The 12,468-nt window shown below is 39.5% G+C and overlaps 1 protein-coding gene across 2 annotated transcripts in view; it reads right to left on the reverse strand.

Moving 5' to 3' along the window:
* The window catches only part of CBFB (core-binding factor subunit beta), a 74,206-nt gene that overhangs the window by 17,716 nt on the left and 44,022 nt on the right, over positions 1-12,468 (reverse strand). The window contains exon 5 of one of the 2 annotated variants that reach the window (XM_039462378.2): positions 1,920-2,046. In XM_039462378.2, coding sequence (XP_039318312.1) covers positions 1,920-2,046 — 127 coding nt within the window. The remainder of the gene's footprint in view (positions 1-1,919; positions 2,047-12,468) is intronic. The other variant, XM_039462377.2, reaches the window with a different exon arrangement.

The following is a 12,468-nucleotide window of genomic DNA, read 5'->3' on the forward strand; positions in this document are numbered from 1 at the left end:
TTTATAAACTTGAAGCATGATACATAGTAATAGTTGACAACATTTTTCTTCAAACACATTAGTTCTTAATAATTTATTTTGATTATTTTTTCTAAAATATACTTTTTGAGGGGGGTGGTAGGGTCTTGCTCTGTCATTCAGGCTGGAGTACAGCAGTGTGATCATAGATCTTGCAGCCTTAAGCTCCTAGGCTCAAGCTATCCTCCTGCCTCACCCTCCTGAGTAGCTAGGACAACAGACATGTGCCATCATGCTAGGTAATTTTTTATTTTTTGCAGAGATGGGGGGGTTGCTATTTTGCCCAACATGGTCTCAAAATCCCAGCCTCAACCAATCATCCCACCTCGGCCTCCCAAAGTGTTGGGATTACAAGTATGAGCCATCACACCTGGCCCTAGAATATACTTTTTAAAGAAAATATGTATTTCTGAACATATATACTTTGAATATTAATTTTTATAATTTAGGTCTGTTAAAGGCAGGGTACAATTTTGTGTAAAAAAAATTAAAATTCCATTGTCGATTAAAAGACACATCAAAATTCAGAAACCAACATGATAGATTAAAAAAGGAGGGAGAGGATAAATTTTTTTTTTTTTTGAGACAGAGTCTCACTCTGTTGCCAGGCTGGAGTGCAGTGGCAAGATCTCAGTTCACTGCAACCTCCACCTCCTGCGTTCAAGCGATTCTCCTGCCTCAGCCTCCCAAGTAGCTGGGACTACAGGCGCCAACACGCCTGGCTAAATTTTGTATTTTTAGTAGAGATGGAGTTTCACCATGGATCAGACCGGTCTCAAACTCCTGACCTCGTGATCTGCCCGCCTCAGCCTCCCAAAGTGTTAGGATTACAGGCGTGAGCCACTGCACCCAGCAATGATCGAATTTTAAAACTGGGTAAGACTAAAAATTCATTGGGTACTAAAACTAAAGAAACACAAGAAATAACTATAAAAATCGAAATGATTACTTTTGAGCAGGAATGATGAGAAAGTCATGATTAGATGTATATACGGAAGGGGCTGCTAGGGTAGCTATCAAAGTTTTATTTATATATTGTTTATATTTTCTAAAGGAAGGATCTCAGTCTGTCACCCAGGCTCGAGTACAGTGGTAAATCACTGCTCACTGTAACCTCAAACTCCAGGGCTCGGGCTCAAGTGATTCTCCTGCCTTGGCCTCCTAAGTGTTGCTAAAACTATAGGCATGTGCCATCACACCCAGCGAATTTTCCTACTTTTTGTAGTGACAGAGCTTCTCATGCTCCAAGTTTTATTTTTTGACCAAACTGTGGTTGTAAGGATGTTAGCCTTATAATAATTAATTCAACTATAGATTATTACTTATTATTTTAAAAAATTTATCCTAAGTAAACCAGCACAGGAAGCTACAGATTTGTTAATGCTGATTTCTGTATCTGTATTTTACTTTATAATATGAAGGTTAAAATAAAAAGTCTGTTAATTCCATTCTTTGAGTAGTCTGAAAACATTAAATTTTCATTTAGTTAAAATCACATAAATGACTAAAAATTATAGTTACAAAATCAAGACAAATATTCATAGAAAAATGGAAAGTAGTATTACTCCAAAGAGTTTTAATAATGTTCTAAAAATATGCAGTCTATGTTAACATAAGCTAATGTTTACAAATAATTTGAAAAATAAGAAAAGAGGTAAGATTTTTGGGTAAATGAATTAAGAGAAAATATACCGTATTACAGTAAATGATTTTTATGAAGACTAATTACTGAGGAATTCATGTACCTTAAATTAGAATAAATTATTTACAGCAATTACATTTAACAAATACAAAGTCAGAGAGTACAACTTCTTAAAAATGAAAGACAAAATTCAACTATTAAAAAACATTATGCACAAACATCACAAACATAGCCTGAGAGTTTGGGGGAAAGTACTAACCAGTTACTGCCAGCAGCTGTGAAACTCTCACCTCCATTTCCTCCCGATGAGACCTGTCTCTGTCTTCAAATTCACGTGTCCTTCTCCGAGTCTCTTCAAAGGCCTGTTGGGCTAATGCATCCTCCTGCTGTCAGAATACATAAAATGCCTATTTCAATTTTGATTTATTAAAAAAATATAAGATCTGGGGATGTTTTATGTTTACTTATTTACTTGTTGCAATAGCAGCCGGGTGTGGTGGCTCACACCTATAATCCCAGCACTTTGGGAGGCTGAGGCGGGCAGATCCCCGGAGGTCAAGAGTTCAAGACCAGTCTAACCAACACGGTGAAACTCCATCTCTACTAAAAATACAGAAATTGGCTGGGTGTGGTGGAATGTGCTTGTAATCCCAGCTACTTGGGAGGCTGGGGCAGGAGAACAGCCTAAAATCCAGGAGGCGGAGGTTGGAGCAAGCCGAGACTGCACCATTGCATTCCAGCCTGGGCAACAAGAGTGAAACACTCTCAATAAAAAATAAAAGAAAAAAAGAAACAGGGTCCCACTCTATCACTCAGGCTGGAGTATGAGTGTAGTGGTACAATCATAGCTCACCCTAACCTCAAACTCCTAGGCTTAACTCCATTATAGTAATTCTCCTGCCTCAGCCTCCCAAGCAGCTGGGACTACAGGCACCCACCACTGTGCCTGTTTTTTTGTTTTGTTTTTTTTTTTTTTTTTTTTAAAGTTTTCATAGAAACCGGGTCTTACTATGTTGACCAGGCTGGTCTCAAACTCCTGGCTTCAAGAGATCCTCCTCTCTCCGCTTCCCAAAGTGCTGGGATTACAGATGCAAGCCAACTTGTCCAGATTTTTTTTATTCTGACAGAAACAAACAGTGGAGTATTTCAGAAATAGCAACACCATTTTAAAAAAACAACTGTCAGAGGTACTTTTAAAAGAAAAAAATCAGTATTTTATAATTACACCTTGGAAATATAAGTCATTTTAATCATATTCTAACAATGGAAAATGCTCTTCATTTGCTTTACTTACTTCATCCTACTCATCAAAATCCTGACCAATAAAATACTTAAGCCATAGAACAAGAAAAAAATGTGGTAAATAATTCTATAATTTGGGGAAAAGAAAGGCTCTCTAACTATGAACTAAAGCCAGAAATATAAATTAAGATAAACAACACTGACTATACAAATGTTGGAAACTTCTGGACAACAAAAAGCAAATAAAATTCCAAGGTAAATTATCAAGGAAAATATATTTGTAACATATAACAAATCTGTATCTTTTCCCAGTTAGTGGCTAAAGATCTGCACATGAAAGAAACCCAGATACCTCAGGACTCACTGTGTCTAAAAAGGTAACCAACTTAAACTTTCTCCCCTACTCTTTTTTGGTCTCTGTTGTGGCACCATTTTTTTTTTCTGCTAGAAACCTGAGCCATCATCTTTGACTCTTCACTCTTTCCTTGTCTCCACAGTCCATCAATTACTGAGTCCTACCTACTTGATGTCCTATGTATTTTTGGAATCTTCAGTATCCTCCTCATTCCTATAAAAATTTTCCGGCCAGGCGCGGTGGCTCATGCCTGTAATCCCAGCACTTTGGGAGGCCGAGGCGGGTGGATCACGAGGTCAAGAGATCGAGACCATCCTGGTCAACATGGTGAAATCCCGTCTCTACTAAAAATACAAAAAATTAGCTGGGCATGGTGGCGCGTGCCTGTAATCCCAGCTACTCAGGAGGCTGAGGCAGGAGAATTGCCTGAACCCAGGAGGCGGAGGTTGCGGTCAGCTGAGACCGCGCCATTGCACACCAGCCTGGGTAACAAGAATGAAACTCCGTCTCAGGAAAAAAAAAAAAAAAAAAAAAAAAAAATTTTTCCTAGTTCAGGCCCCTAAAATCTCACCTACACCATTGTAAAAAGTCTCCTACACAGTCTTTCCTTGCTTCCATTTGGTCACCCTCCACCCAGTCTACCACACAGCCATCAGAATATACCTTTAAAGAACAATCTGACCACAATGCTCCCAACTTAAAAAAGCTCCCTCACTGTCTACAGCCCAGGATGCTTGACTTTTGCAATCACACACTTCTGAATACTAGATTTTTTTTTTTTTTTTTTTTTTTTTTGAGAGAGTCTCACTATGTCACCTAGGCTGGAGTGCAGTGGCATGATCTCTGCTCACGGCAGCCTCTACCTCCTGGGTTTAAGCAATTCTCTTGCCTTAGCCTCCAAAGTAGCTGGGACTACAAGTGTGCACCATCATACTCAGCTAATTTTTGTATTTTTAGTAGAAATGGGGTTTCACCATGTTGGCCAGGCTGGTCTCAAACTCCTGACCTCAAGTGATTCACCCACCTCAGCCTCCCAGAGTGCTAGGATTACACGAGTCACCCACCGTGTCTGGCCAGAATACTAGGATTTTTGATGATACATCTGAAGAAACTAAAAAATCCAAAACAATACCAGAAAAGTCATCAATACTATTCACTTTCCTAGATTCACTACATCAAGAGGTGGCCACATAACTCAGCTGTAGCCAATGAGACAGAAACACAAGTCACCTAATGGGCCTTCCAAGAAAGTTTAAGACATTTCACCATTCCACTTTCTTAGGAACTGATGCAGTAGTCATCTTGCAAACATAATAATCAGGACAGAGTCACATGGTAAGCATGGTACAGCAGCAAGACTAAAAGATTTCATAACATGTCGGGGCCAAAAAAAAAAAAAAAAAAAAGACCCAGGGCCTCTGACAATATAATTTAAGTGCTATTCCAGGCCTGGACTGCTTACTGCTAGATATCTTGTTCTGTGTGATAAATCCTTTATTTGTCACTGTCAGTGGGGTTTTCTAATATTTAAAATTTTCAGTGACAAGGTCTGTAATGTAAACAGAATAGAAAGATGTAATCAAGTTCCCATTCTTATGATGCACTTACTAGCTTTATAACCCAAGGCAATGTTACTTCATTTCTCTAACTCAGTGAATTCACACGTAAGATAGGCAGAGTAATACTTTATAACAAGACTGTTGTAAAGATTAAATAACACATAAAAAGTGCTTAAGCATACTGTCCGCCTTCAATAAATGCTAGCTATTATTCAACAAGCACTTATGGATACATAAAATTCAAACATTTGACTGAACATCATAGCAGAGACCTACTATATAAGCCAGAGATATCTGCAAAAGAATGCTGTTTCCAATTTCCCAGGGCTTTCTATATACTTAGGTATCAACTGGGACACATCTGCTGCTGACAGGATACCCACTCTGTCCTGTGCATTCATTTACTTTTTCATTTATTCCACAAATATTGAGCCTTTGTTACATCCAAGTCACTGTGCTTGGTGCCAAGCATACAACATTAGAGAGCAAATGGCGCTTTTTCTCAGAGATTCTGGTCTAGTGGGCGAGATGGCCAACGGATATAAAATTAACAGATGATTATAAAATTATCATTGTGATTAAGTACAGGAGAGGAAAGTAGAGGATGAAATGCGAGCATATAACACAAGATGTGATCTAATTCCCTCAGAAGTTATTAGTCACAAATATGTATTCTAGCAGTAGTCACAGTTCGGTGCAGTGGCTTACTCCTGTAATCTCAGACCTTTGGGAGGCTGAAGCGGGGGGATCACCTGAGGTCAGGCGTTCAAGACCAGCCTGGTCAACAAGGTGAAACCCCATCTCTACTAAAGAAAAAAAATACAAAAAATTAGCTGGGTGGTGGCAAGCCCCTGTAATCCTAGCTACTTGGAGGCTGAGGCTGGAGATTCGCTTGAACCCGAGAGGCGGAGGTTGCAGTGAGCCGAGGCCACAACATTGCACTCCAGCCTGGGCAACAAGAGTGAAACTCTGCCTCAAAAATAGAAAAATAATTTTTTTTTTTAAATAGAGACAGGGTTTCACCATGTTGGCCAGGCTGATCTCCAACTCCTGACTTCAGGTGATCCGCCCGCCTCAGCCTCCCAAAGTGCTGGGATTACAGGTATGAGCCACTGCGCCCGACCAAAAGTTTTTAAAAAGTATTCTTATTAATATTTGTAGCAAAATAAGCCAAGAGACATTTGATAGCCCTCACTTTTTTTTCTGAGATGGCGTCTTGCTCTGTTGCCAGGCTGGAATATAGCGGTGCCATCTCAGCTCACCGCACCCTCCGCCTCCCAGTTTCAAGTGATTCTTCTGCCTTAGCCTCCCAAGTAGCTGAGACTACAGGCGTGTGCCACCACACACAGCTAATTTATTTGTATTTTTAGTAGAAATGGGGTTTCACCATGTTGGCCAGGATGGCCTCGATCTCTTGACTTTGTGATCCGCCCACCTTGGCCTCCCAAAGTGCTGGGATTACAGGCATGAGCCACCATGCCCAGCATGGTAGCCCTCACTTTGTTGTTCCATCTTATGTTTTGATCTTTTCTCTTCTCTTTTTTAGAGAAGGGGTCTCACTCTCAGGCCCAGGCTGGAGAACATGACATGATCATGGCTCACTGCAGCCTCAACCTACCAGGCTCAAGCGATCCTCCTGCCTCGGCCTCCCATGTAGCAGGGACTACAGGTGTGTGCCACCACTCCTATTTATTTTTTTACAGAGAGATGGGTCCCACTGTGTTGCCCAGGCTGGTCTTAAACTCCTGGTATCAAGTGATCCTCCTGCCTCAGCCTCCCAAAGTGCTGGGATTACAGACATGAGCCACTATGCCCAGCCTGTCTTGGTATTTTCTAATGACATGTGAGATGTATGTGCAGTGAACAGAGTTCACAATTTAACAAATGGTAAAATGGAAATATGATCAGTAATTACCAGAATTATCCTGATCCTTTCCTGCTGCAATCTAACACGTCCCTTTCAAGGACAGCATAAAGGGCACCTGATAATAAAAACCACGTGTTCACCCACAAAGTAGGCTCAAATGTCTAGGAACAACTAACTCCTTCAGGTTTGAGTGGGATAAGGTTTTCAATTCTCTAGTACCTACCAGCCACTTGTCTGTTACTCCAAAGTATCACAACTTGCACAATGTAGCCAGGTGGGGTCATCATAAAACATGGTTGAATATACATGAAATTCATGTGGGAAATTAAGGCTTAGCAGTTCTGTCATAGAGTATACAAGGAATATTCTGACCACTCTGGCTGTAGTAATTCTCTCTTCATTATATTTAAATTGTGTCTTTATTTATTGTCTAAATCTACAACTATATTTATTTTAGTTTGGTAACACTTACCTTTCTGGAGCAAAGAGTTTAAAAACTAGAAAAAGTTCACACTTAATTAAAAAATGAAGAATCAAATTTTTTTCCAAGAAAGTTGATGATGAACATGTAATTTGCGCAAAATATCGACATTTACTATTCTCTGTGGGGACCAGAATGGTTATCACTGATCACATGAAAACAAAAAGAATAAACCTGCTGAAGAAGCATTAGTATTTACATCAAAGACAATTCAGTATGTGCAGCTGCAAGTGATACATTTAATATTATCAATCTGTAGCCCGTAACTTTTCACTTAAATGACTCTTCCAAATTAATTTCACCCACATTTTTGTGCATATGTAAAAAGGAAAACTGTTTATATGTTGCTTCATGAACAGAAAAACCTTGCAAACAAAAAGACACGAGTTTTAGAGCACTGTCATCAGTTGATGAAATAGAAAATATATTTGATCACTGATGAAATAGAAAATTCATCAAGTCCGATAATGGTTCAATTTTTCTAACCCAATCATGAAATCAAATAAAACTTTGCAAGGTCATTATATTGAAGGTGAAATATCATCCTGTGATTGCCAAAACAAAGTCATTTAAAAAGCACAACAATGAAGATAAAATTATTGGCTTATATTGATAATACAAATGTTTTATACGTATTGTATAAAAATAACATTCTCATTGAATTAAAAACTACAAAATAGAAATTTACTAGGAACTACTAGTGGTACACATGTAATTTATGACTGCATCCAAAGAAAGGAAACATTCTATTACTTAGAAGTTATAGTTTATGTAACTTAAAAATACCTTTATCTATAGTTAAAGTAAATAACTGTGAAATTGTGACAAAGCTGATGATGAATTAAAAAAAAAAATCTCTTAACAGTACACATTAGATTTTCAGAAAACTTGAGTCTTTGAAGAATCATACTAAAACCAACCTAGTACCTACAATAATGTTGACCTTCTTTGGGTTAGTGAGTCTTTGTAGTAACGTTTTGTTTAAAATTAGTTGGAAATCTCTGATTAATCAATTAGTGAAGTGCCGAAATTTTCATGTTTTTCAAGTTTTTAGAGAATTATGATAAAAAAACCAAGTGTGGCAGATCACCTGAGGTCAGGAGTTCGAGACCAGTCTGGCCAATGTGGTGAAACCCTCTCTCTACTAAAAATATAAAAATTAGCCAGGCATGGTAGAGGGCACCTGTAATCCCAGCTACTCAGGAAGCTAACGCAGAATAGCTGGAACCCGGGTGGCAGAAGTTGCAAGGTTGCAGTGAGCCAAGATTGTGTCACTGCACTCCAGCCTGGGGTACAGAAAAAGACTCCATCTCAAAAACAAGCAAACAACGAAATGTGTAAAGAACCTCTGCCTCCTGGGTTCAAGTAATTCTCCTCCCTCAGCCTCCTGAGTAGCTGGAATTACAGGCGCCCCCTACCAGGCCCAGCTAATTTTTGTAGTTTTAGTAGAGACGGAGTTTCAACACGTTGGCCAGAATGGTCTCCAATTCCTTACCTCAGGTGATTCACCTGCCTTGGCCTCCCAAAGTGCTGCGATTACAGACGTGAGTCACCATGCCCGGCCTTGTGTTTTTTTGAGATGGAGTCTCACTCTGTCGCCCAGACTGGAGTGCAGTGGCACGATCTTGGCTCACTGCAACTTTCTCCTCCTGGGCTCAAGCAATTCTCCTGCCTCAGCCTCCTGAGCAGCTGGGACCACAGGCACGTGCCACTATGGCTAATTTTTGAATTTTCAGTAGAGACAGGGTTTCACCATGTTGGCCGGGCTGGTCTCAAACTCTTGACCTCAAGTGATCTGCCCTCCTTGGCCTCTTAAGAGCACATCGATTATAGGCATGAGCCACTGCTCCTCGTCACATGTCTTTTGTTTCTTTTTGGGAAAAGAATCTTGGATGAAATTCCTATTTTTAACTGGAAATGATTTGATAATTAGAGAACTCTAATTCTGAAGTAATTGAACTCGGCAAAATATTCCGAAGAATCATAAATAGAGACAGTTTCCTTTGACAGGTTTTGTCTTAAAATAACTTGTCAAAGGAAGGTAATCTGAACAAAAGCAGAGACAATACCTGTGAAAATATTCCTGCTGAAATATTTATAAAATTTAAATTTTCAAAAATGGAACTGACTCTTTTCCATTTAGCTTACTTTACCAGATACCTCAGCATTTGTTAGAGTATTTTGCCAATTTTTTAACATAGTTTACAGAGACATCAATTGAAGATGTCAACAGTTCCAAATTTACTAATTATAATATGCAACTCTGAAGTGTACTGCAAGTACTTTTATGAAGAAATAAAAAAAGGCCAGATGCAGTGGTTCATGCCTATAATCCCAGTGCTTTGGGAGGCTGAGGCAGGAGGATCATTTGAAGCCAGCAGTACAAAAACAGCCTGGCCAACATGGTGGGACCTTGTCTTTAAAAAAAATTTTTTTAATTAGCCAACATAGCAGGAGCTTGAGGCTGTAGTGAGCTGTGATTGTACGACTCTGAGCAACAGAGCAAGACTCTGTCTCTTAAAAAAAAAAAAAAAAAAAAAAAAAAAAAAGAAAGAAAGAAGAGAAAAAAAATAAGACCATAATGGAAAAATCTATATATTCCTTAAAAAAATTAGATACAGTTATGAATGAGAGACTAATAAAGTACATTAATAAGTATCAAGGCTAAGCATTCTGCTTATTAATCTTAATGTTCAGATGATTAACAAAGGCATAACTTATTTTGCTTTAATGTATACATGTTATTTTACTTTTAAAAAAACATTTTTGAAAATGTTTTTTGAATGGAACAATTTTTCTAGGGCTAGCAATATAGTAAAACCAGTTTGTGGGTCAATAAACGTGTGGATCAAAATGTTACATAATTTCAGTTATTTTAAACATTACCCTCTACTTTTAGGAATAATACAGTGACAATAAGTAATATGGTCACTCTAATCCTGTATATCAAATTATATTACATTATAAATGACATAACATTAACCATAAACTTAGATAATATTTTAACTGTGTTTTGGTTAATTCAGAAGAGTTAACCAAAGAGTTCTGCCTGTGTGATCACTAGAGAGAAACAAAACTGTGCTGGAATACAGAAGTGAGGCTGCTGCCAGGCTCACTCACTAGAGATGGGGCCTATTCTAGCCTAAGGAGAGAGGGCTGAAATCCACACTTTGTGATTTTACACACTACTACATGAGACAGACATCTGGAGAAGAATGGAAACCCCAAGTATAAAATGCTAAAGTACAAGCAGTAACAAATAAGAGTCTTCATTTAGGCCGGGCACGGTGGCTCAAGCCTGTAATCCCAGCACTTTGGGAGGCCGAGGCTGGTGGATCACGAGGTCAAGAGATCGAGACCATCCTGGTCAACATGGTGAAACCCTGTCTCTACTAAGAATACAAAAAAAAAAATAGCTGGGCGTGGTGGCGCATGCCTGTAATCCCAGCTACTCAGGAGGCTGAGGCAGGAGAATTGCCTGAACCCGGGAGGCGGAGGTTGCGGTGAGCCGAGATCGCGCCATTGCACTCCAGCCTGGGTAACAAGAGCGAAACTCTGTCTCAAAAAAAAAAAAAAAGAGTCTTCATTTAGGAATTGTACTGCATCCCAGATACTGTGCTAGGCACAGACCTTTACATATACTCATTCAACTGCCCACAAATTTGTGAGCAGCATTATCCCATCTTATGAAAGAGAAATCTGAGGCCTGGAGAGATGTAATAGCTTGCCAGCATCACACAGCTGGTATCTTAGTCATCTCAGCATGCCATAATAAAATATCAAAAATGGGCTGTGGCTCATGCCTGTAATCCCATCACTTTGGGAGGCCCAGGCGGGCAGATCACGAGGTCAAGAGATCGAGACCATCCTTGCCAAATGGTGAAACCCTGTCTCTACTAAAAAATACAAAAATTAGCTGGGTGTGGTGGCACACGCCTGTAGTCTCAGCTACTCGGGAGGCTGAGGCAGGAGAATTGCTTGAACTCAGGAGGTGGAGATTGCAGTGAGTCGAGATTGCGCCACTGAACTCCAGCCTGGTGCCTGGCAACAGAGCAAGACTCTGTTTCAAAAACAAACAAACAAAAAACCAAAAATGGAGTGGCTTAAACAACGGAAATTCATTTTCTCACATTTCTGGAGACCAGCAGTCCCAGATCAAGGTGCCAGACAATTTGGTTACTGGTAAGGGACCTCTTTCTGGCTTGCAGACATTCATCTCGCTGTCCTCATATGGCAGAGAGACAGAGTGCTCTCTCCTACCTCTTCTCATAAGGATACTAATCTTATTATATCAGGGCCCCACTCTTATGCCTTTAACCTTAATTACCTCCATAAATGCCCTATCTTCAAGTATAGTCACAACAGGGGCTGGGGCAAAGAAACATTCAGTCCATAACAGCTGGTAAGTGGTGGGGCCAGGATTCACATTATATGACTATGAACTCCTGCCCCTAACATCTATTATTTCATTGCCTCTTTACTTATACTATCTTGCACATGATCTGGGGACAAGGAGGACTACAGTTTGTAAATACTGATTGCTGACTGAGCAGCTGGAGTCACCTGCTTTGAATTTTTTATTCAAAAACTAAATTATTACAATAGATGGCACTTAATTTGCAGTGATATAGACCAATTTGAGGACTACAGGAATAAGGCTTAGAAAACTGTAAGTACGAAAAATGTTAAAAATTTTAACTTATTCATCTTAATAAAATATTTTAGTTTTTGTTGTTTGTTTTTGATACAGGGTCTTGGTTCTGTCACCCAGGTCAGAGTGCAGTGGTGTGACCTCTGCTCATTGCAACCTCTGCTTCATGGGTTCAAGCAATCCTGAGTAGCTCAGCTTCCTGAGCAGCTGGGACTGTAGATGCACACCACCACAGCAGGGTTTTTTTTTTTTTTGGTAAAGGCAAGGTTTTGCCATGTTGCCCAGGTTGGTCTCAAACTCCTGGAACCAAGCAATCCTCCCGCCTCTGCCTTTTCAAATGTTAGAACTGCAGGCATGAGCCACTGCACCCTGTCAAAATACTTTAGTTTTAAAAGTCAATCCAATCTGAATTTTCCTTATGTAAATTAAGTATGCCTTACCACTTCTTACAGAAAATAGTCTTCTAGATTCCTGGTTATTATTTTTCTGAAGGAAGTAGAAACTCATTAGCATTGTGGAAATCAGGGTAAAGTATGAATTCTTTCTTTACTTTTATTTTTAGAGATGAAGGTCTCATTACGTTGCCCAGGCTGGCCTGGAACTCCTGGGATCAAGGGATCCTCCCGCCTCAGTCTCCCAAGTAGCTAGGACTA

Source organism: Saimiri boliviensis, chromosome 1 (assembly GCF_048565385.1).
Source record: "Saimiri boliviensis isolate mSaiBol1 chromosome 1, mSaiBol1.pri, whole genome shotgun sequence".
NCBI lineage: Eukaryota > Metazoa > Chordata > Mammalia > Primates > Cebidae > Saimiri > Saimiri boliviensis.